At 51.2% G+C, this 24,914-nt stretch overlaps 1 protein-coding gene across 1 annotated transcript; it reads right to left on the reverse strand.

Annotated features, from left to right (window-relative positions):
• Positions 1-663: 663 nt before the first annotated feature.
• Positions 664-24,539, reverse strand: CCNI (cyclin I). The gene is made up of 7 exons (XM_082281810.1): positions 24,181-24,539; positions 12,148-12,304; positions 6,685-6,819; positions 4,185-4,259; positions 3,879-4,019; positions 2,871-3,101; positions 664-2,266 (listed from the first exon to the last, which is right to left on the reverse strand). The coding sequence occupies exons 2-7, from the start codon at positions 12,259-12,261 to the stop codon at positions 1,805-1,807; spliced, it is 1,158 nt and encodes a 385-aa protein (XP_082137936.1). The 5' UTR covers positions 12,262-12,304; positions 24,181-24,539; the 3' UTR covers positions 664-1,804.
• Positions 24,540-24,914: the final 375 nt, after the last annotated feature.

Consider the following 24,914-nt stretch of genomic DNA (forward strand, 5'->3'; position numbering starts at 1 on the left):
CCCTCAAACCTGGGGGGGAAGGAGCATGGGGAGGGGGAGAAGCCAGTGTGATTTTAACTTGAAAATATGTGTAACGTGCCATGGGCTGGAAGCAGTGAGCCCCAGAACCGGGGTATCCTGCAGTGGCAGGGTGCTTTGCTGGAGGTGTGCTAGTGACACCCTGAGCCTGCTCAGCAGCCTGGCTTTGGAAAACTGAGCTGTGGGATGAGAAGGTCAGGGACTGGAAATACTCTAAGGATGGCAGGAAGGGCTGGAAGGGAAGGAAGACACACACCCTGCTGAGAAATGTGGTCTTGAGGGGGATTTTTTGAGCCATGGCAGGAAGAAGCCGGAACCCAAGAGAAGGCTGTTGTGGTGGACTGCTGCAGTTAAGATGGCACCTTGGAAGGCACAGGGCAGGAGGGGCTCTGGCACAGGGGGCATGGAGCAGCATCCCAGCCAGGCACTCAGCCTGGAAGGGCAGCAGCCCAGAGCAAGGAGCACCAGAGCTGGGGCTAAAGCTGGAACTGCTGCAGAGGCAAGGAGTTCATGTTGGGTGGCTCCCCTGGCTGCCCAGCGCCTCTCATGTCACCTTTCCAAGGGTCTGGCACAGAGCAGCTCCCTGGCTGCCTCTGGTAAAACTGATCCAGGTCTCAGGTGAAAAGCACACCACCAGACTGGGAATCCAGGACAACTTTCTTTATTGCTACCAGAAGGCTTTCATCAGTACAATGGCTCTGGATACAATACCTTCCTCAGGGCTGTGGAGAGAGCTTACAGTCGGGACAGGGTGTTCTGAGAACAGGGTGTCACACGGAGGAGACGCGTTAAAGGTCTGACTCTTGGTTAGAAGTTACATGAACACAAAACTCGAGGGTCGGGGTGTTTTGTTTTGGTTCTGTGGCTGATAATGACACATGTTCCAAACCTCTGGCGTCCGCAGCCACCCCAGCACCTCACCCAGCAGTGCTGGGAAATGTGCAGGGAAAACGAGGCTCTGCACAATTGAAGGGTGACACTTGATGGGAGAGAACCAAGCCTTGGGTGAGAATCCACACTGAGTGCAACACAGCAAGGAAAAAGTAGTTTTGGTTCTAGTGATACAAAACCCAGTAACTGCTTTCTATGTAGGGAAAGGCGAATTGGTGTAACTGGGAGAAGTCTCTGTGCAAGGCACAGAGCACCTTCACACTCCCATGGGAATTACTGAAGTGTGGGGCAGCTTGCAAGTATTGGTTTGGGTTTTTTTCCTGCCTAATCTCTTGTTTAAATCCAGTTTTTCAATATTCTCACATTTAAACACCCAAGTATGAACAAAAGAGGTTTTCTGTTTAGAAGGGCAAAAGAAAGCTGTGGTGGAGGTGGGGCAGGACAGAACGTCATGCATGAGACTGGCTGAGAACTAAAAGAGGAGGAAGCAGAAAAGGGAGCAGAGAGCAGGTGGGAATGGGATCAGAGAGGCATTAGTTGGCTGGGAAACCTGGAACAGCTCCACAGGGCTGATGTGAGCTCTCGGATGTGGAGAATGGGTTACAACACACAGGAGCAGAAAAACAGTGGAACCGACAACACTAGAAAGGAACAGGTTTTTGCTACTTTTTTTGTTTGGTTTTTGGGTCTTTTTTAGATTTTTATACTTTTTTGTGTTTTTAAGTGCTTAAATAGTGGAACTATAATTAGCCGCACAAGAAATAAAATTCAGAAAAGGGTTGGGATTTTTTTTCCTGGTTTTCTTTTGGCTCCCTTCAGTTCAGCCTGACAAGGTACGGCCCCTTCTCGCCCCGCTGAGGCCACGGGCTGCCAGGTCCCGTGGTGGCACTCGCAGCTACATGACAGACACCGGCTGCAGAGGCGGGCAAGGGGACACGCTGCCCTCCTGCCGCGAGACGTCGGCACCGCAAACAGAGCCCATGTTCTCCAGGGCCACTGCCTCCGGAGCCAGGTCTTCGTTGTAGAGGCGCTTGATGCCGTCGTAGAAGTCGTCCACTTCCATCTCTTCCACCTTGCGCTTGGCGGAGCCTGGCTTGCAGCCGCTGCCGGGGGCGGGCAGGTGCGGGTAGAGCGCGGCTGTACCTGTGACGGGCGCTTCTGGCCGGCCGTTGTCCTTGGAGAAACCCGGCCCTGGGACAGAGGAGGGCTGGCGGTGGAACGCTCCTCTGTTACAGGTCACCAGGGTCTGCTGGAGGGGACTGTAGACATATACAGAGTTGGGCAGCAGAGAAGGCTGCAGAGTGGAAAGGTGATGTGCCACGAGCTCCCGGCAGTGGATCAGCTGCGAGCTGTCCATCTGGAGTGGGAAGACAAGCAGAGGTACTGGCTGTTGTGGGATCACTGGCAGGGTGAGGAGAGGGCACGGGCTCCCAATGCCCCGGCCCCCTGTGTGCCTCACTTGCCAGCAACATGCTGGACACAGGACCCCTACCACAGTGACTTCTGCAGATACACCCCCTGCTCCTTCCTGCACCTAATGGGAATCAAGGGGGAAGGCGGCAGAACTTTGAGGTATTAAAGGATTTCACTGCCTGTTTTTAGCAGCCAGAGTGTGTTCCCAGTACCTGCTAGGCTCCCTGTATGCTGTAATGAATAGCAGAGCTGCTAACAAGTTGAGTTTTTCCCTGGTGTGTTTTCTCCCTGGTGCAGCAAGGGCCTGTGTACATCATGGCACACGGCTCCTCCCCATCACCCAGTGGATGTGGTCAGGACTGAGACCTGGCAGCACTGTCCCTACTGCTGTCCCTCTGAGCTGAGACCCAGCCATCCCCACACAAGTGGAACAGCAGGCAGCCATGGGCAGCAAGGAATCCCAGAGCCCCAGCTGGCCTGGATCGCTGGAGCACCGAGCAGGATGCAGCCCCGGTCCCTTCCCGCTCCATGTGCCCTGCCCTCCTCACCTGTGCCTTCTGGAGCAGCTCGATGATGAGAGCCAGCCAGTCGGGGAGCAGCTTCTCCAGCTCCAGGCTGACGATGGCCAGCGCCAGCATGGAGCCCTTGAACTGCAGCAGCTGGAAACAGGCCATGCAGTGCAGCAGCTGCTTGGTGAGTGCCGCCACGTGCTGCGAGGGGCTCGGTGTGGGCAGCAGGGCCGGGAGCTGCGGCCTGCTGGACACCGCCACGGCGTGGAACTGCGGGACACAAGCACAGGAGGCAGCTGGTGGCGCTGGCCAGGCCATGGCGCACCTTTGTAACAGCTTGGACACACACGGGTCCTCCAGCCTAACCTTGGAGGCAACTTCCGCCCCATGGGGAAAAACCCGCTGTGCTGAACCCCCCAAAGCTTGAAAACCCACCGGCCTTTCCAGTGCGACCTGCTTGGGCACCAGGCTCTAGGGCTCTGCAAAAGGCCTTCCCATCCACCCTTCTCTCTGCAGCGCACATGTGGTGTTTGGGGTCCCAGACAAACGCCTCAGGCGAGGAGCGAGGATAAAATTCCACAGAGAACCTCGGGACACCTCCCTTGGTCTCCTCTCATGCACGGATCTGGCTCTTGGCCGTGCAGGTCTGCAGCAGGCATGGATCCACAATCACAGCCCACCCTTGGGTCTTTCTCCATGGCTGCACTCCTTGTTTCCCTGCTGCCTGGCATTTAGCTTTGAGGAAAACCACTGGCAGTGAAGAGTTAGGGGCACGATTTTCAGGAGCTGTGAGTCTGTGGCTTAACACACCCCAGACCAGGCCAAAGAGGACAGACCCATGTTTTGGATATTACACTCCAAGAGTGACAGGTCTCCTCTGAAATTCTCTGGCAAGGCATTTTCTTTCAGAAACTACAGGTACAGAGGAATTACAAGTGTATTCCAAAGTCTTTGCTACCCTACAAGTAGAATTTTTGTCTGGGTGCTTCTTGACACATTATTTGCACTGACAGACACCAGAAAGGACATGGGTAGCCCCTTACTTACAATATGAAGGAAATCCAGTGGCGTTGCCATGTGAAGATCCCAGTTCAGTTTATCCAGGATGATCTTCTCCATTCTGCGAATTTCAGCTGGAGAACAACCACAAAAGCTATCCCGAGCCAACACTTTCAGTACTGGAATCCTCTGCAAAAGCCAAGGCAAAAAAGGAAACGAGAACAAATCATTATAGAGAAATCACACTAGATGCTTTGTTCCTGTCCTGACAAGCATCAGCCACCACAAGCAGGTAAAGGTAGGGCTGGAAGGGCAGATATCCCAACAATGCCAAGGTAGGAAGAACAGAATTACCTCATCTTCCTCAATGGTCTTTGCAGCAAGGAAGAAGCAGCTGATTGCAATACAGTTCAGGTACTTTGGACGGGCCTGTGGGACAGGAGAGCAGAGAGGGCTCTGTGTCAGTGTGATGCAGCAATGATGCCCTGATCCTTCTGTTGGGGCATCCCGAGCCCCAGCGTCTCATTGTGGATGTGCAGGCTGACCTCTGACTACGCCCTGGCAGTGGCAAGCTGTGCCAAGCACAAATCCCTGCTCCGTGACGTCAGGCAGGGCAGGGATCTGCCAGCCCCGTGATCGGAGTGGGCAGCGTGGGACTGGAAAGAGCTCGGGTTTAGGCACTGCAGCAGAACTGGGAAAGAAAATCCTAAGGGGATCTCGTCCCCTCTCAGAAAAGCCACTTCACCTGCTGCAGCAGAGCTCTGTTCTGAGTGCTGCCGCGGGTCTGACACAGAACGGGAAGGGAAATAGGAATTGGAAAAGACTGTCTTTGCCTGGGGAACTGTAACTCAGAAAAACTTTTAAAAAAACCCTTGTGAAATTACCACTTGTAATTTCACACTACAGTTCCCAAAAATGTGGCCCAGGGATTAGTGGGGGAGAGCTGGTCCCTTCCACAGGGAGGTGGTTTTTAGGCAAGGTAAGTGGACTTTAGAGGGGAAAGGGGGAGTTTTTGTGAGATTTGTGCATGTGACCACCTTGACAAGGGCTTTACTTCCACTGTCAATGTAACAACCACTGGCCGTGGCCACCTCTTCCAGAGTGGCTGGGGCTGGGAAAAGCAGAGGCTGTTCCTAAAGCCTGGCACAGCTGCAGAGCCATGAACAGCGCCTGGCAGCTGGGCCTCCTGCCTGCAGTCAGGGATGGTGAAGGCAAAGGGGAGTGAAAATCCTGCGCCGAACCTGAATTCCACTCACAACCTGCACTTGTGCATTCAGGTGTCCAAGGGAATGAATTCCCTTAGGGCAGGACTGGAACTGGGCCCTCCTGAGAGCTAACCAGTGCTGTGCAGTGAGATACACCAACACTGCTGGCTCTGGGTAACAGCCAGTCCCAGCAATCCCAAAGTCTGCTCCTGGGGAAGGGACTGGTGGTGTTCATTATAAAATCCCACAGAGAAGCCCCTGGTGTTAAAACAGGAGTTCAGCTGCATCACAGGAACGAGCTTCATGGGAGAGGAAAACTGGGGAGGGAGCACAAAACCCCAGTGCTCACCCAGGCAAAGGCCCCATTCCCACTCACTGTCCAAAGCATGCAGTGGGCTCTGGACAGGTATTCCTGTGCTTTCAGTACAGACTCCCTGGCTGCTCCAACTTGCTGAAAGAAAACCTGCACTAGAGGGCATTGGTTGCTGAGGGATCTAAATCTTTGCCATCTCAGCATTACAGTGAATCAGCTGCTCTGGGTTCTGAATAACTTCCATGGCTTGCATGAAAACATGATCAATGTTTATTAATATTTCAGGGGGGAGTTAATGAATGATGTCACTTGTGTTCTACCAAACTCTCTCACACAGGAACGCAAGGGCACAGGCTGGGAACACATCTTCCAGCTCCCATCTCCTAAGGGATAGTGCTTACCCAACACCGTGGTGGTGGGGTGAGACACGTGCAGATGAGAACACGGATTGGTGAGGATGGAATGTAACTGAGCAAATGTGGTAGGAGACAAACTTCCAAAGCCTGACTTCACAGCTCCAGGCCAGGCATTCCAGGCTGGAGCACAGTTTGTTTTCTTTACTTGGCAGGTGCAAAGTGCAGCCCAGCTAACAGGGCCAGAGGGGCAGCAGGTCCCACTTGCAGGGAGCACAAATGTTTTCCCCCTTTTTAAAGCACTTTCTATGGAGGAACAGCCTTAAACCCAAAGGGGCTCATCTATTCCGGTTGAGTTCAGCACAGCAGGAGGGCACAGCTGTCACATGGACAGCCTCCACCTGTGTCTGCTTCCCTTTCTCCTTCCCACCCCTTGGACCTCAGTGCAAGATGCAGTCCATCAGGCTGTAGAGCAGCTTGGTAGGGAACTGCTCCCCCAAAAGTCGTTGTCTGTGTCTCAATCTTCTTCACCCATTTTTTTTCCCATTTCCCTGCACCAGCCCCCTTGCCAGGCCCAAACCTCTCCTCGGTTTTTTTTCCCGGCTGGTTTCCTGCTAGCAGGTGCCCCAGCAATTCGGGGTGGTACAAATGGGAGGAAGGCAGCCGTGGGGGTGAGCAGGGCCCTTCCCTGGTGCTGGTGTCCCAGGGCTGGGCTGGGGCTGCGGCCGGGGCTCGTGGGCACTGCCTTTGCCTTCCCGAGTCAGCCCAGGCTCAGACAGGGAGCAGTCTCTGCGTGCCCAATCTCCCCGCCCCCGGATCAGGCTCTGGAGCAGAGCAGGTGCTGCCCACACACGTGTGAGCAGGGCAGGGGCAAGTGCCGGGGAAGGAAGCGCTTCCATCTGGCCACACGGCTCGGACCGTGCACACCAACAGTGCGGCAGCGCCAGGAATCTGTTCCTGTCTGTGGAGCTGCAAATATTTACCTTTACTGCCGCTAAAAACCTGTCCAAGAGGCTGATGGCCAGGGCGAGCGTTTCTGGGTAAAGGTGGAACTGGTACTTGAGCTTGGCCAGCCACTGGATGACTTCATCCCTCTGCCTTGGAGAAATGGCTACATCCTGAGGGAGAGAAAAATAGACTGTTCTTACACACAGGCTGAGAAGGTCCCAAAGGACCAAAGGTTTTACCTCCACAGGAGTCACTCAGCACAGACACAAAACCTCCTTTGGAAAGGGGGAGCCTGGAGCCAGCCCCAATCACCACTTTGTCCCCACAGCTACTTATCCCATCCCAAAAACCTGCCCTGGAAAAGACAACTTTCCTTACAGCAATGTCAAACCTCACTCCAGTGTCACTGTACGGTGGGGAAAAGAGGATGGGTGACTTGCAGTTTGTCAAGCACTGGCAGGCTCAGCTCCAGAGTAGTTCCCAGAAAGGTATTATTTATTTAGTTATTATTTTTTATTATGTTTTTAACCTCCTCAGAACCATATGGATGTACAGAAATTCCCAGCTGGAACAAAACTCCCCTTGCTAACAGCAGAGTGGAGGGACCCTGCTGGCATTTTGTGAGGAAAGGTTTCTTTTTTTCTTCAGATTATGGGGATTTTTTTAGCTCAGTACCAGTTAAAATAAAATTGTGGACAGCTGACACAAAGCTCTCAGTGGCTCAGTTAACTGGGAACAGGGCTGCAGCAGCTACAGTTTCACCTGCAGTCTGGGTTTGGTGCTTGCTTTTGGTGTTTGGCCCGTGTCTCTCCCATCGATCTGTTTGGACAATAGCTACAGTTCAACCACATGCACAGCTCAGTCATTGACATAAAATCCTTTCCTGTGACCCAGTTCAGAAATACCTCCAGCTCTCCTAGAGCCTTGCTCATCAACTGTCTGGTCTGGCTCCGATGGGGATTTTTGGGCATGATCAGCAAGGATGCGTCCAGAAGCATGAAAAGCAGGGCTGCAACTGCCCCCAGCAACACCATGAGGGCAAAGCAGCAGGAGTTTAGAATAAAACCACCCCAGAACCGATACAAAATAAATACTTCAGGCTGCATCCACCCCTGAAACAAGTAGGTGTACCTTCCATGGATAGTAACAGTGCCCGTGTCGTGCCCTGAGCCCCAGCAGTGCCCTGGTGTCACGGGCACTGTCTGCTTGCTCCAAGGGGCCTCTCTGCTCTCAGCTGCTACTCAGCTACAGCCTGGATCTTGAATAAAAAGTACCTGCTATTTTCTGCACTCCAAGAAACACTGGTTCTTTCTAAAATCATCGATGCAACTCCAGGGTGAAATGTGAGCCCCCCTGGGGGCAGGATGGCCCAGGAGCACAATGAACACACCATACACCAGGAGAGGTTGTTGAACACTGCTCAGGGTGTTTGGGACAGTGGGAAGGGACCTGGCTGTACCCGGGGGGGAAGAAAGGGGAATGCTCGAGGAGGGGATGCAGATGGCATGTGTGGTGTTCCTGCTGGGGAGGGAGGGCTCTGCCTCAGCAGCATGGGAGGATTTCAACACCACCCCCCCCCTTAGCCCTTCCATCCCTGGCAAATCCCGTTCCTGCTCAATCCCACCAGAAGAGGCAGAAGCTTCCACAGCTCCCAGTGGTGTCTGTCCTGGCTGGGCCCCGTTTCCCTGTGCCTGCCAAGGCAAAAGGTGAGGCCTTCTCCTGAAAACAGCACAGCTGGGAAGGGTAAGACTCTGTCTCTCTGTGCTGCCTCTCCTCCCCAGCCCTCCTGAGACCTCTCCTTGGATCTTCTGGCCCTTCATGGGCAGCCAGAAGGCACCATTTCAGACTGGGGGTGAGCTTTACCAGCAGGCTGGAACACAAGGAGAAGCAGCTGCACATGCAGTGCCTGCAGGGCCGGTCTTTGCCATGCGAAGGGAAAGGGTGTTTGACCCAAACCCACAGCGCAGCTGGGATGTGCAATTAAACCAAACCCAGCCCCACAGCGCCTGTGGGAGGAAGGAGGAGCTGCAAAACATCCTCAGCTCGGTGCACGTCCAGCACAAGGAAGGCTCCAAAATAAAACTGGCTCCTTAAAACTACCTGGGGAAGCAAAAGAAAGAAGGGCAGTCTCCAGCTCTTTTTGGCACCCTACAAAAAACTCCAGACCCTAGCTTCAAATAATGGAGCAGGAGGGTGGGGGCAGAATCCCCTCACACAGACAGACAGGTGAGTTTAAGCACCAGGAAAGATTGTTACAGCCAGGTTTAGGAGAGAGGCAGCAGGAGTAAGAACTGGTCCCCCCGCCCCCACAATCCCTGCTGCTGCTCCATGCAGGGCAAAGAGCTTCCCACACAAATACCAGGCTTTATCCCTCTCCCTCAGAGCTGTCCCTGGGTCACCCTCCGAACACAAATAACAAAATGCAGCACAGTAAAATTAAGCAGCGAGGTCACTGATCCTTAGTTAACTGAAACTAAAAGCAAAACTGAGACACTCTGGTGGCTGAAAGTGAGAAAGTCCCTTTGGGTGGAAAGCGAAGGTTCCTCCTTGGGGCAGAGGTACTTTCTGTGTATCACCCCTGCTCCAGGCAGGAAAACCAGAGGCCATGACTTGGGCGCTCTGGAGTGCAAGCACAGAGCAAATCATCTCTAGGGATGCTGATCTCTCTCATACCTTGAGACTTTTGGAATATGCAGCCTAAAATAAATACTATCTGTGAACTCAAACACGACTCTAGTTTATTGCTGCCTAATCTAGAGAAAACACCTCAGCTGATAATCTTTTCCTTAAGGTCTGCTGTCTCAGACAGGTGTTCTGCTCTTTCCCCCTGTCTGTTGCTGCCTGGGGCCTGTGGGCTCCTGGGCAGTGAGCAGGTGGCCTTTATTAGGACTGGAAATAAACTGAGCTCTCCTGATTCCTCAAGAGGTACAGAGAACAAGTGAGGAGACAGAGTGAGCCAGAATAGGAAAGAAAGGAGACATGACACAAGTGACGCTTTCTTTCTATAAAAACAAACCCAAAACTCTTGGCTCACGCCCTTGTCAGCCACAAAGTTACGTGGTAATATGCAAAAATAAACCTTTGACCAGTCTTTACGGCTCCATTTCTCAAGCCTTAATCCCAAGAAAACTTCTGAATGTCACCTGCATCTCATATAACCCATGCCGGGAGGGGGGACCCAGAGGGGAAAAGAATCCATTCAGAAGCAGGAGGAGGTTCCAGACTCAGCCCACCTGTTTTTTCAGGCTGAAAAGCCTTTGTGAGCTCTGGCTTTGGTATGCTGCACATACCCACAACACTGGCCTGCATTTAAAGGAGGGAACGGGAGTTTTTAGACAAAAAGCACAGACAAAACAGAAGAATCACGTACATTAAATCACCAGGAACAAAGTCCCCAACATAATCTGCACCCCATTGTAAAAATGAAAAGTCTTCCTGCTTTTATAACTACAGCTTTCTTTCTTCCCCTAAAGACCTCAACTGACACATATTTAGAAACTGAGTTTGTTCCGGTTTTAAACACCAGAACTAAAAATGTCTCCTGAAGAGTCAAAACAGAAAGTTTACTCCCCAAAAATACCTCCCTAGGGTCTCCAATCAGATAATTTGATTTCTGCAGACGCACTCAACGCTGTCAGTGGCAAAGCAGGTGAGTTCATTAAACCTCTGTGCAGCCGGTCCACCCTTGAAGAAGGGAACGGAAAGTTCCACACGCTTTGGGGTGCCAGATCTGATCCCCAGAGGATGCAGATTTCCCCATGCCATGGGAAATAAACAACAGTGTCGTGCAAGGGAGGTTTTAGGCTGCTGCAGCCGTTTTCAGAAGATGGCAGTGGATATTAGGGAATCTGATGTTATCTTCTCCCAGATATTACAGAAAATAGGATAATTCACACTGAATGTCCATGCCTGCACTGTCGCCAAAGTGAAATGTGTCATTACAGACAGGAGTGTTCTCAGCTGCTCCGTGGCCTCCCAAGTCCGGATTTCCCCCGAACAGGCAGCTGTGTTTATGCTCTCCTCTCCATCTGACCTTCCTACATCTCACACACACACACAGCTCCCACTCCCAGCTAGTGATTCCTTACTGCTAGAAAGCATTTAGTAGCACAGCACTGATAACGCCAGTGTGTGAGCTGACATGGAGGAAAATAGAAAGAAAAAGGTTACACTGAGACACGTGTTTTGGGGGTGGAAATTCCAGGAGCAAGGACAAGCACAGAGGAGGGATTGCTGGGAAGTCTGCCTGAGGCGGATGGTGGTTTCTGAGCCACCAGAACCAACTTCACCAAGGCAGAAAGGCAAGTGCCTCATCCCTGTGAAATCTTCACCCATGAATCTGGTTTGGTCCCTACCCTATCTTGTTATCCTGTAATCTTATCTCCCTACATTATAATCACCCCAGGAGTACTGCCAGCAGGGAACGACAGGCTGGTTTACCATAAGCCAGAATCTTAAGCTGTACGTGCCTCAAGACAGCCACAGCTACAACACACTCCACACCTCTGACAGCCAGATCACTCCTTTGGAAACTGAAATGTGGATTAGCAAAACTAATACTGAGGCCCCTAAAAATGTATTTGCTCCTCCCCCACAGCAGCAGCTTCTTGTTTGCCAGACGGAGAAAACAAACACGACAGGGATTAGCTCTGACAACAGCTGACTTACCTGTGTGAACGTTTCATGTGGTGCAACAACAGCAAGCCTGGATCCGAGCCCTCAGTGTGGTTATTTCAGCCCAACCCGGCAACAAAGGGCCAGAAATTCTGTGGCAACATCCTCACGTTTCACATTTTGTTTCAGACAGAACTTTGTGGAGGGCACAGGTGTTTGTGAGTGCTCAGGCGAGACAGAGCCTCCCCCAAAGAGCACAAACCCACTTCAGGCTGTGCGAAGCCATGAGCAGCCTGGTGCAACCTCCCTGTGGCACGAGCCAAGAGGGGGCCTGGACTACAAGAGCCCCTGTGGGCTCTTCCACCCTGAATTTTCCTCCAGTCCTGTGAGAACATTCCTCACTGCAACATGCCAGTGCCTGGCTCTGCTTCCCTTGACACAAGCTTGCATCCTGCTCCATAAATAGTCCGGCTGGAGTCAGTGGGGTTCTTCCTGGAGCAGGCACCAGATCGGTGCTGTCATTAGTGAACTACTCCAAGAAAATGAAACTACTTTTAAGAACTGTTGCAGGGTTGGCGCACAGCAGAAACAGGCACTAATAATCCACACAATTTGTAAAATCAATTTAATCAAGACTATGTATGTGTGTGCTTTCACAAGCCCAGCAGAGCTCTAACCCTGTGTGCTGTGCAGTGTGTTCTGCGCCCCTGGAGGCAGGTGTGTCCCTCAGATAAAGAGGGAATCACTTCCTTCAGAGGCTGATTCCCCAAGTCTCAGGAAAGGTAACTGCTCCTGAACACCTTCAGCTGCTCCCATACCGAGCCCCCCCGGACAGACAGTCTCCTGCCTCTGCTAGGATGGATGATGTGAAAGACAGACATTACCTGATTGGGCTGAATTTTCGGCACACGTGCTTTCCACATTTGAGCTTCCCTAGAGATTGCCATCTCCAGAAGGAGAGACAACCTCTGGCTCTCCAGGGGTCCTGAAAACTTCATGGTAACCCTTGGATCCACCTGCCACCCAGCTGGATACAGCTACCTGCAAAACCAAAGACAGCCTGGTGAAACACTGAGCTGTGCCTGTCCAGGCAAAAGGCAGCACAGAGGGGACGAAAGCTGCAGGAAATGGAATTGTTCCCCCGGCCCTGGCGCAGCCTCACTTGGCAGTAACAGCCTGTCAAAAAACTTGTCCATTACAAATGGAAAACAAAGCAGAGACAAGGCTCTTATCTTTTACTTCTTTAAAGGCAATGGATTCCACCCCCTGCTCTCAAATGGAGAAGATGATCTGATGGAAAAGGTCATTTAGGTAGTTCTAAGACTGCCTACCATGACTCTGGCTGCAGATTTTTGACAGTATTAAATCACTTAAGCGAAACAATTCAGCCCTGAAGGGTAAATCCATGGGAAAGTTATTGAAACTTCAGTTCTTTGCGTGAGGTCTTGTGCAATCCCCCAAAGGTGGTTATTGGCCAAACACTAACCAGGCATTTTCACATGAATACAACAGTCCAGGCTGTATTGACAGGAAATAAACAAGGTGCCGACCCCAAGAAAATAAACAGAATTCACAGGGAAAACGATCCATTATCATAAATAATAACAAAAGCAGCTCTGAGCAAATGAAGTTTCAAGGTGCTTTCCCAGAGCTAAAGGAAACCTTTAAGATCAAGACTGATAGAGAACAAGTATTATTCTTTATTCACACAACTTGCACCAGGTATAGTACCACACTCCAGTCCCACCTAGAGCCCAGAATGTTTTAAGTGGCAAATAAATGTCAGGGCCCTCTGTCCTGAACAGGAACCCCATCTATATTAGATTTTTCTAAAACAAATGCTGCTCCATGACCAAGGGACAGCCTGCACTGGTTTGGCATATCCCTAAACAAGATTTCCAGATGTCACTGCATAGATTGAACACCTTGGAACCAGGAGTCCCAAACAGGACCCCTAAAGCTCTGTGATGTCTCTTCCCACCAGCCCCCAAATGGCCACTGCGGGCCGAAAAATCCCTGTTAGAAGTTCCTCATTTGCCCAGAGGGAGACTCTGCCTGGGGAAACGAAACTCCAGAACCTCCGACCACAGCTTATTTACGTCCATTTACTCGATTTTGCATTTCTTTTTTAAACCTGGGGCTGATCCTGAGGACACTCAGTGTAAATGGGGCTGAAGGGGAAACAGGGATGCACATTCCCAGCCTCACCTCCAGCTCCTTCCCTTGGGGGCTTCATTAGCATCTCATGATCCTCCCATCAGATGCCAGTTTTCCCTGTGGCTGGACTAGTTCCCAAAGGCTGGATCCCTCACCGTCTCAGACCACAGCTGGAGAAGATGGCAAAGGTGGCCTGAGCACTGCACCAGGTGGAATGTGGCATGAGTAGGACCAGACCCATGGCTCAGGCTGAAGCTGGGACCAGTGCTGAGAGCTGGGGGACCGGGAGCAGCTCACTCCACGCTTGTCAGGAAAAAAGCAGGAGCTATATTTAGCCCGACCATGTCTCCTAATATGAAATATTGATGGTCCTTCCTTGGTTTTGCAGGAAAGATAGAGTAATTAGCCAACCCCCAGATCACTGCAGACAACACAGGGAAAAGTTTCAGGCCATTTTCTTCTCTTGTGACTGATAAACATTCCCACCGTGTTTACAACACAAATGGGTTTCACAGGCCTCTGGAACCAGAAGAGAGCTTTTAGCTACCCTGCTCCCCTCCGAGGTTGTCCCTGTGCTGCCTGGGCTGGTCAGCGGCCTCAGCAGAGAGCTTGGGGCGTCCCTGGAGCCCCCTGACATACCCAGGGCCCTGCAAGGGGCATTTTTAGTGAGCACTGCTGCCAACTCCTCTCCAGTTGCCAAGGGCAAAAGAGAGGGGAAATAACCTTTCCTTTGTAAACCAGGGACGTAATTCAATTGAGGGCTGAGGCACAATAACCTTTATAAGGGAAAAAAGAAGAGGAATGACGCGCTTGAAAGTTTCCCTTGGAGCAACAGTGGTGCACAGTTTTCCAGCACAGAGAGCACAGCCAGGCGACTGGCCAAGCACCCCGGGGCTGAATCCAGTTTGCATCTGCATTTACATAGCTCTCCATCAGATAAATGCGTGCCACTGGAAAAACAGCCAGCAGGACTGGTGCAGGCTTCCCAAAACACAAGGGAGCCGGGGCAGATCGGGCTCTGAGAGGATGAGGAGCAGGAGGGCTGGCACAGCTTCCCAAAATCCAGCACACGGAGGTCCACGGACTCTTCTCTCTGCCCAGCTCAGGATGATAATACCTGAGCAGCCCAGAAAGCGAGCCCAGCACTGCAGGTCCCTGTCGGTGTGGCAGCACCTCTCACACAGCAGCAGGGCCAGCAGGGCGGCTGAGCGTGCCCCCACGCCAAACATCTGCTCCAGCCAAAATCTTCCCGTGTTTTTCTGCACCCGAGCCTGAGTTCCTCCATGGCTGGAGGAAGTGCCCAAGCCAGGACAGCCACCATGAACTAACTCACCCCAGCTGTCTGCTTCTTTCCCTGACTTAAACTTTAGCTCTAGGGTGCTGGCTTTTTGGGTTCGGGTTATTTCTCCTCTGTGATTACTTTGGGAGTTTTTCAACCACTGTTCAAACAGTTCCTAAAGTTCCTAATCTTCACTGGAAGGTCAACTGGCTGCACTGAAACCTCTTAAAGAATAGATGGGGAGTTAATAAAGGAGAAGTGATCCCAGTCAAGGCACCGGCTTTGACATCTTCTGTGAGGAGCTGCAAGTCGGATCTCGCTCTAAAATTAGAGCGAAAACCTTGGTGCAAAGTTTTCACTTGTGAGAGGCATTAAAGATCACCTGCTTATCCACGGTAAATACCCCGAGCTGATCCATAAAATAAAGACCTCTCATCTCCTAAAGATCTCTCTTTGGTCCAAGTTTATAGCTACCTTGGCTCAAAGAAATACTTTTCCGTTTCCCTGGAGAGATTTTAGGCTGCGAAGTGCTGCAGGCTACAGTTTCCAAAAGCAGTTTCTGCAGGAATTGGGGCAGACGACTCCCTGGCCAGAAACACTTCATGGTTTGGGGGGTGCATTCATGTAGGATGCAAAATAGAGGAGTTGGGTTTTTTCCAAACCTTGTAATCACTTGCAGTGACTATAAAAAGTGCCTCCTGCACACAAAAGATGCTGTTCCAGGAAGGTACTATCCACTAGCAGGACAAGCTCCTAACACAGCTCCTGATTTTCCTGCCTCCAGTTGCAATTTAACTGTCCTGATACAACTGCACTATAAACAGGATCACTGAAGTAATTTAGGGCAGTAACAAAAACTTCTTTGGTTTCGATTGTGACTTGTTTTCTGTTTGCTATGGGGGGGCTTGTCTGTTTGCTTTTTTAACACGGCTCATTTTGGAAACAATTAACAAGAGTTCTAGGACTAGAGACAGCCCAAACTCCACTGCCTTTGTTTTGCACATCAAACCAGGTGGGTATTCTGAACAAGGGGGGCAAATCCAGTAGAGCTGAACCACCACACCAATTTCTGCAGGCCTCGTTAAGTATTATCAGGGACCAGCAGCCAGATCTGCTTCAGCTTTAGCAAGCAATAATAAAACCTCACAGATGACCTTCAAACAGATTCTTCTGGGCAGTGGGGGGAAGGCGAAGCAGAAGGAAGAGAGGAAGAGACTGAATTCCTCGCAGCTCCAGCCAGCCATCTGTGATTTCAAAGGATCCAAGCCTACTGCTAGCAGGAATGCCTAACTGCAAGTTGTGATTAGAAATTTCAAAGCTGTGGGCGGGGGCTGGGATGGATGTTAATTTTAGTACCTGGGGCTTTCTCTCAGCTTAACTCTTTCCTTACCCCCAGCAGAGAAGCAGTCTGGAACTCTGTGCTGGGCAGAGGGAAATCCCAAAGCACAGCCTGATGTGACAGCAATAAATGAGCAGATGACCAGTGTGGGTTCCGATCACCTGGTTTGGGTTGTACAAAATAAATGGCCAGTGGAAGCAGCTTGACACTATTATTGTGAGACAATAAAAATTTTGCAAGCTAAATGGCTGGGTAAAGTATGTTTGGGAATATAATTTCAAATGTTAACACCTAAGTAAGCAAGTCAGTTTGAAGCAGATACAAACACTAAGAATACAAAGTATGGTCACATACAAAGTACAGTAAGAGTTTTCCCCATGAGAAGTGCGTTCGTGTCAGACCTAGGGGGCTGTGGGTGATCTCACACCTTAAACCAGCAGTTTGAGCGGTGGCTAAGCCCGAATTGGGAAAGAGGCAATTTTCTGGAGGCTGGGAGAGGAAGAGGGCCCTTGCCACTTGTCTGTGTGACTCACCCGAGCTGCCTCCCACAACCTGCCACAAAGGCAAGTCTGTGAGGTATTTTGGCAGCCTCGTTCAGGTGGGCTCATCCCACGCTCGCTCGCCACTTCTTTTCCTCCAACCAGATTTTTCCTGGGAGTGCAAATAAAGCTGACCTCATTTTGGTGCCGGTTTTCCAAACAGATGAATTTTTCCAAACATTTTAAAGGAACCTGCCAGCTAAAGCCACGGGTTGAAAAGGGAATGCAGAGCAGTGTTTTGATGGGAGGGAAGGGAGGAGTTTTTATGCCTGTTTTGAAACAGAAATCCCAGGGTCCATTTAGCAGCTAGGAAGGAGGGGCTCTCCGGAAAAGGGCTGCTCCATAAACTGGACCAGTTCTAAGAGATCTCTGCTATCCTTCATTCCCCCTGCCTTGTGACTGACATCAGGGGTTTGCTGTTTACAGGAAACTTAAATGGTATTTTTCAAAGTAGGGACTTCTAAAAAACAAGGTAGAAGATGAACTACTGACTGAACTTTCAGACAATGTCACTATTCTTCCCTCCTGGTGAGATGGGCGTGCTTCCAGACCCATGCCTGCCCCACTGCCTGTTCCAGTGGCTCTGGTAGGAACTGCCAGAGGAGGAGGAGGAGGTGGAGGTTTGCATTTCCTTTTTGTCTGGCAACTGCCAAGATGAGCCTGCTCAAGCAGCCTTTGCCCAGAAAGGCCTTTGGTCAGTAACGGCTTAAATATTCCGAGTGGTGCAAACAGGCTGCTTTAATCACAGCTCCTGTCCCTGCTGCGGCAGCGACACACCAAGCAAACTGTGGATAAAACGGAATTCGGGATTCAGCCCTAGGAGAACAGCTCCAGCTGCAGAACGTATGTGTTGATACAAAGAGCAGATGAAACTCAATATATTTTCATGAGTTCTGCTCTGAGATTTTGGTTTATTTGAACCTAAAAATCAGTGGAGGATGTAAATTCCTCACAACATTTATAAAAATCAGCCACGGGATGGATTTCAGTAGGAATGGGCTATTGTTTGGCAGCAGATCCCAAGGCACAGGTGAGGAATGTGAGCCTTTATTGTGTGCATTGGGGTGTCAGCCCTCACCTGGGATAATCACAGTGGTCACATGACAAAAAGATGGTGCCATCTTGTTCAGAACTGAAGCACCAGGCAGAATAAAGCAGAGAAACGAGCGTCTGCTGAAACAACCCTCACTGTTTTTATGTTTTTTCCAATGTAAGTGACAGGTAAATCCAAGACAGCAATGGCTGAGCCCTGTACAAATTCCTTGTACACCACTGGCAAAGGGACAAGCAGCTCCCAGAAACAACTGACCAAGGTTTGCACGGCAGCCTCTGGGTTCTACTTTGGGACTCTCTGGATCTTTTGGGGTCAAGGGCTAGGACTACTGAGGAACACCTGTGAAGCTCTGAGGAACTTGAAGGTGTTGCTGTTGCTGAGCCACCAAGCCAGAGGGCTGAGGGAACCCCAGCAGTTTCGAAGGAGCATCACCAGCTGCCCCTTGACTTAGGGAGAGCCGAGCACCCACTCAACAGCACCTGGGAAAAGTCTATATAAGAGGCAGCTGAGGCAGCACCACCTTCTGCCAGAGCTGATGTGGATCCGAGTTGCTGTGAAGGGGGATTCTGGCAGCCCTGCTCCAGTATAACCAGTCCCAGGCACGCTGGTGGCACACCGTGGGACCATTTCTCCTGCAGGGAGTGCCAAGGGCCTTGGTCCTGCAGAAGGTTTGGCTGTCTTGAAGGAGCTGTGGTGCCAAGTGAAGGAGTTTTAGGAGGAAGTGAGCAGGCTGCACACCACCAGAGTTTCATGGCAGATGGACAGGATTTTCTCTGGGACTCGTCAGGCTTGGAGAGCCTCAGTCCCACCTACAATAAAGAAGCAGGCAATGCTCACCTCCACTATCAGGGTAAGTGAAGCGTCTGGGGGAGAAGGGGAAGGGTGGAAGCAGGTGCCTCCTGGCACTAAAAGGAAAGCTTCTGCCCCACCTCAAGGTTTATAACTACAAAATAAATTTCAAAGGATGGGGGGTGAGAGGACAAGGCAGCATCAAAAAGATAAAAACAAATGATACCTAAGTGGGGTCACTTTCAGCATTTGCATGTAAGCATGGACACATCTATGAGGTTCCATTATGGAGAAATCCCCCACATCCTTTCTGGTAGGTAAGCACGTTGGGGTGCTTCCCTGAAGCGTGTATGCTTATGAACACAGCGTGGGGAGGTAGCATGGAGAGGTGTGCGCAGGTGAAAGAACACAGAGGTGTGGTGCGATGGCTCCTGTGAGCTCGGAGTGCTGCAGTGGAGGGATACAGGCTCTACTGGAAAGAGGAGATGCTGGTGCCTTGGTCCCCGTGGAGGACTCCCAACGACTGTGGCATGTGCAGGCAGAACAATGTGGCAGAGCATAAGGAAGCCAGGAGGATCCGGGACAGAGGGGCTCCACTGGACCTCCCACCCTCCTACAAGGAGGGGCTTGTTGGGACATGTGAGTGTCAGAGGCTGCCTTGGCTGCAGTGACCACGGGATAGCAAAAGCAGCTGGGGATGAGGTTACACAAAAGCCAAAGCCCAGCTGGAATTGCGTCTGGCAAGCTATGGGAGAGACTAAAGGGACTTGAGTACTTGGGTAGCAAGAGGAAGGCCAAGGACAATCTGGGCAGACTCCTGGCTGGAAGTAGGGTCTGGATAAGCAGACAGTGAGGTGGATTGAAAAGTGGCTGAATGACTGTATCCAGAGGGCGGTAACCAGTGACATTTCTTTACTGGGAGGGTGACAGAGCTTTGGCTGGGTTGCTCAGAGAGGCTGTGGAGTTTGCATCCCTGGAGACACTGAAAAGGCTCCATGTTTGGACCTGGTACAGAGCAACTGGTCTTAAGTGGGCCTGCTTAAGCAAGGGCCTCAGACAAGGTGACCTTCAGAGGTACTTTCTAGCCTCAAGCACTCTGGGATCTCAAGGGCTAAAGGCTCAAAGCAGCCCAGATCTAAGGGCCCAGAGCAGCTCATCTGTTCTTCAGGCAGCAGGAAGGCTTTAAAATCAAAAGACAAAGGGGCAAATCAAACCTGGCTTTATGTAATGTCTCACTGGTAGTCTTCTAAAAGCAACACATGCAGAGCATGATTCACTTCTCCCACCACCAATGTAACTTGGTATAAATCAACAGTAACTTGAAGGAAGTCACTCGGAGGAAAACCAAGCTCACAAAGTATGAAGGAGAGCAGTAATTTCATTTAATAGGGCCAGAGGCTTTCAAGCTCATAAAAACTAACTCTCTACAGGCAAGGGCCAACAGGCATTTGGAATTTAAAGCATCATGCACCACCTTTTGAGTAAAATAATCCCCTGAAACCAAATAAATACAATGCCTCTGTGGGCAAAAACACACAGACAGGATTCAGCAGTACCTCTTTTTGTCTTTTGGCAGTAGTCAGTCATTAACATCAATGAACAGCAATAAAACCAAACAAGTTTATACCCAGTTCAACACCCACATCCAAAAAATGTCTGACTACAATGGCTTGATTCCTCTTGACAACAACAAAAGAAAATTTTGTCTGAAAGCGTAAGTGCTCACCAAGGCCAATACTTTGCTTTGTAGATTCTGACTGGCTTCAGGATAAATCAGTGATTACAGCTAATATCAGGATACAGTGTGAGGCAGTAAAAAGAGGTAATTATGAGGAAATGAGGAATTATCTGCTGTTGAAACAATAGATCAATTATGAGGTACAGCACAGTAGCTGCAGAGCAGCATTCTTGTGCTCTGAGGGTACTGCCTCTTCTTTCTCATCAACCAAAGAGGGTTGCTCTTATAAAGCTTAATTATCCTCCAGGAGCTTGAGCTTGCTGACTAATTAGCGTCTTGTTGAGACAATACAGAAAAGGACGTAATTCCAGTTGTCCGCAAAAATAGCATGGCACGGGCACAGTCCTGGCTCTTCCCTGTGTGTTCATCTTGCCTGTCCTATGACAGTCTTGATACACCCACAGCTCCGGACAACCTAAAACCAGTCCCGAGCCTAAAATAAAATGAACGCAGACATGGCAGCTCTGAGAGGTGGGGTACAGATAAAGGGGAAGGAAGCAGAGTGTCTGAGGCAGTCTGTAACAGCAGCTGGAGTGCTCCTGCTGCTGCTTCCACTGCTGAGTTGTGTGAATCCCACTTTGCTCCTGTCACTGCATGCATGGACACACTCGCAGGGCTCTCACAAACAGAGACTAAGCTTAGTTTGATGGTTCAGCTGCATGGCTGCAGTTAGGAGCATGCCAACAGCCCCAAGATTTACAGTCAAAATTATTAAAAAGGGTAAAGGTTGAGGTTTTTAGGAGCCAAGTTCTTGTCCAGCAGACCACTGTAGTCAAGTCACCCCAGCCAAGAAACAGGATCTTGCTGTGTGCGGTGAAAAACCACCAGAAAGGTACAAAAGCCTCTGGCAGATGGATTCATCCAGCAGTGCCCATCATCCTGGTAAAGATGTTTGGTGTCTGGGCCGATGAGCAATATGGAGTATCTGCAGTAACATGTTATTTATGAGTGAGCTTTTAGAGGAGTTTATGGCACAGCAAGTGCAAATACCCGCTGTGGTTAGTAAATGAGTGTTGATAATATTTGCAGTCAGCAAACACACAGGAAGGGAAAATGTCAGACCACATCTGCTTCGTACAGAGACTGGAGGCACCTGAGATTTCCTTCCATCTCAATGACTTCACTGTGCTTTTCTGGCTTTTGAAAATAGCTGTTATTGTGCTGTGTTCTCAAAGAAACTATTCTCAGTGAAGTAGAATCCCCCTTGAAATCCACCTCCTTGATGACCAGCCTGGCTATCCTGGTGCTTCATTGGAGTGTGCTGGTGACCACTCCTTGGTCAGGACCTCCTCAGGCCCCACAAAGTCATGGGAGCAAAGGCAAAAAGGCATATACAGGCAGGTTCCTGGGCAAGCTAGTTCTTGGCATACATTGTACCTATTGCAGGGGAGGAATACAGATCCCACAGCCGTGTTTCACTCCAACTGGAGATACGTGTCTTCTTCACTCAAGGTTTGGTCCATGCTCAGGTAATCGAGCCCTAAGGGTTACCATTTGGCAGTCAAAATACCACGTCTAGTTTTCCTGAGGCCACTGGTCCTGCCTGACTTTTAAAAAAAATCTCTCAGTGTGAAGTACACTGCAGGTGTTTTATCTCTTCCTTCCATCGCCCAGTTCAAATGGATCATTTACATCAGCGTGATGCTGAACTTTATTTCCTAAATATAAAATGTGCCTCGTAAAAACACAAAGATTAGACCCGTGAATATAAGTGTTCCCAAAAAGCCAGTTCAGCATGAGGTCAAGACTAATTATTGCTTTAACCACTGGATGGCTGCAGGTGTGCAAGGGAAAGCATCTTCCAGCAGGCCCTGAGGGAAGGCGCCTTCCACCACAGGGACGCTGCTGGAGGTCTCATTTCAGTCCGTGCATGAGGAACGCTAAGAGGCAGGTGAGCACAGAAAGGCTGAGGATTGAAAATGAAAGAGACTGTAATTACAGGGGAGATGCTCAAAGCTTTAAAAAGCTCTAAACACTCGGTCCACCAAAAAGCTTCTCCCAGGGCAGTGACACGAGCAAAGACAGCGGCACTGAACAGCCTCGCACTTGGACAGACCCCTGATTAAACTGATCAATGTATGTACATATTACCGGATTCACCTGAAAATAACCTGAGAACAACTCATTTACCCACAAACGTTGATGGCATCAAAGGGTTACTATAAGCTGGAAGACAGGTGTGGAGACAGGGAAACACAGCTCCCAAGACCTGACCAGAGAAACGCCCCACAGTTCCTGCTCACTGCGGGCTCTCACCAGCACGGGCCGCAGCCCTGTGACACCCCAAACACGGAACAGTGGGAAAGCCTGACCCTGGCTGGCATCCAGCAAGGAGGACCTTCTGTGGACAGGATCTCGACAGAGCAAGGCTCCCACCAGAGGCAGTATCAGTATTTTTAAGTAGGGTCCCAGACCAAATAAAGTGCAGAGAATACAGAACAGACACAGTAAAAGCAGCAGCTAAGATCAGTTCTGCCACATCAAACTGTACCTAAGTTCTACACGGGGGTGAAGGATAATTAAGTGAGTGTGTATCTATATACACACACCCCCCTCCATGTGAAAGTTCAGTTCCTACTGGGGAGACGCCAAAAATCAACTTCCCACATCCCAAGCCAAGGTCTGTGTAGGCACTGATGAGAACGAGCCCTGCCCCTGCCCTACAAGCCAGCCAAACTACTTGATAACCTAATCTGAATCATTTGCAGGGATCCAAAATCCAACCCTCGAGACAAGGAAAAGATGTCATGATTTGATTTTTGAGAGACACCCTCACCTTGCCTGACCTGGACTCCAGGTGCACCTACAGTGGGGCAGAGGTGGGGGGCACAGCTGTCACCCCTGCAGGCAAAGGGGAGATGCTTCCCTTTCCCAAGTGTGTCATGCACCACTCGCATCTTGCTCAGTTTAAACATTTAATTTAAAAAAATCTCACCCGTCTGTCTTAAAAAGGGCTGTGCCGTGTACATGCTGTTGCAGCAAACCACAGAAAGAAATGTCTGGGAGCAGACAAAGGCTGGTGCTGAAATAATTTTTAAACTCAAGCTTGAATCAGCTTGCCGTCTAACACCCTTACTTTTAAGAGTGGTAAAGTGAGGGATTGTTCCTTTTTCCCTCCTTCACAGGGTCAAAAGGGGAGGATAGGAGAGCAAGTTTTTCTGTGTTCAATGGACAAGTTTTCAGGAGGATTTTTTTTGTCAGTTTGCTTTCTACTGTAGGCACAAAAACCCATGGCAATCTCACTCCTTTCAGTTCACCCCTCTGGAGATGGATTTAGAGAACACAATGCTGCTCTTCCTTCAAGGAAACTTCTTCCATCGCAGACGGGAGAGCTAAGAGGGAAGCAGGGAGAGAGTGCAGCCCATCTCTGCAAATGAAATACACGAAGACAAGGGAACAAAACCCAAAACCAGGAGGCCTGCAGGAAAGCTGGAGAGAGACTCTTCTTCAGGTACTGTAGTGACAGGACAACGAGTAATGGGTACAAATTGAAAGAGGGGAAATTTAGGTTAGATATTCGGAAGAAATCCTTTACTATGAGGGTGGTGAGACACTAGAACAGGTTGCCCGAGGGAGGTTGTGGATGCCCCAACCCTGAAAGTGTTCCAAGCTAGGCTGGATGGGGCTTGGAAGAACCTGGTCACCTGGAGGTGTCCTGCCCATGGCATAGGGGTTGCGACTACGTGATCTTTAAAGTGCATTGCAACCCCTTAACACTCTATGACTGTAAATCCCGCGCGTCGCGCTGTGACCAGAGTCACACCCGGGGCACAGATGCGCTGCTGAGCCCCTGCATGGGGCACGGGGTCACGGCGGAGGGGCGGGAGAGGACCCCGCGCCGGCACCGACGGGCACCGCATCCGCACGGGCACACAAAGCATCGCTCGCAGGATGCCTTGCGCGCGTTTATTTTGCGCGTGTGTAATTACAGCGTTTATAATTACAGCGTTGCACAGCGATGCCGTGCGCGCACCGCGCACGCCCCCCACACCCCCATGCCCCCGTCCCCTCCCGGCTCTCACCTCCCCTGCGCGGCGGCGGGGTGCCCGGCGGGGCCCGGCCATCAGCACCCCATGGCGGGGCGGCGGCGCCGGGGCTCCTCCGCGGCGCTTCAGCACCGTGCGGGGCCCATGCCCGGGGCGGCGGCGGCGGCGGTGGCCGGCGGGCTCCTCATGTCGCCATGACGGGGGAAGGAAGGGTGAGGGGGTATCTGGGGGGGAGGACGGGGGTAGGCGGGCCGCCGCCGCCGCCGCGCGGGAGGGAGGGAGGGGGGTTAAACTAAACTAAAATAAAACAAAAATGAAAAGGGAGGGGAGGGGAGCGAGAGGCAGCCCGCAGCCAGCCGCTTCCCGGGGGGATCGGGGAGGGGAAGGGGGGGGAAGAAAGAAGCGCCGGCGAGGCGGCGCGAGCGCCCCTCAGCGCGGAACCGCCTTGCCTCAGCGCCGCCGGCGGGGGACAAAGCCGCGCGTCAGGGATACGGAAGGCCGGCGGCGGCTGGAGGCGGCTCCCCCTTCCCGGTTCTCCCCTCCCGGTTCACCCCTCCCTGTTCCTCCCCCGGCCCGGCATCTGTGAGGGGGAGTGGGAGGGCTGGGGGGAGAAAGGGGACTCTTTTTCCTGGCGGAAGCATCGCGCGGCAGTGTGAGATCGTGCGGCGAGATCTGCGGCGCGTGCGCGGCTCTGTGAGGGCGCTGGGGGGGCTCCGGGCAGGGCCGGGGGACGATTGTTAAAGTTGCCTTTAGAACACTGGCGAAGCGAT

The sequence above is a fragment of the Coloeus monedula genome, assembly GCF_965178545.1.
Source record: "Coloeus monedula genome assembly, chromosome: 5".
NCBI lineage: Eukaryota > Metazoa > Chordata > Aves > Passeriformes > Corvidae > Coloeus > Coloeus monedula.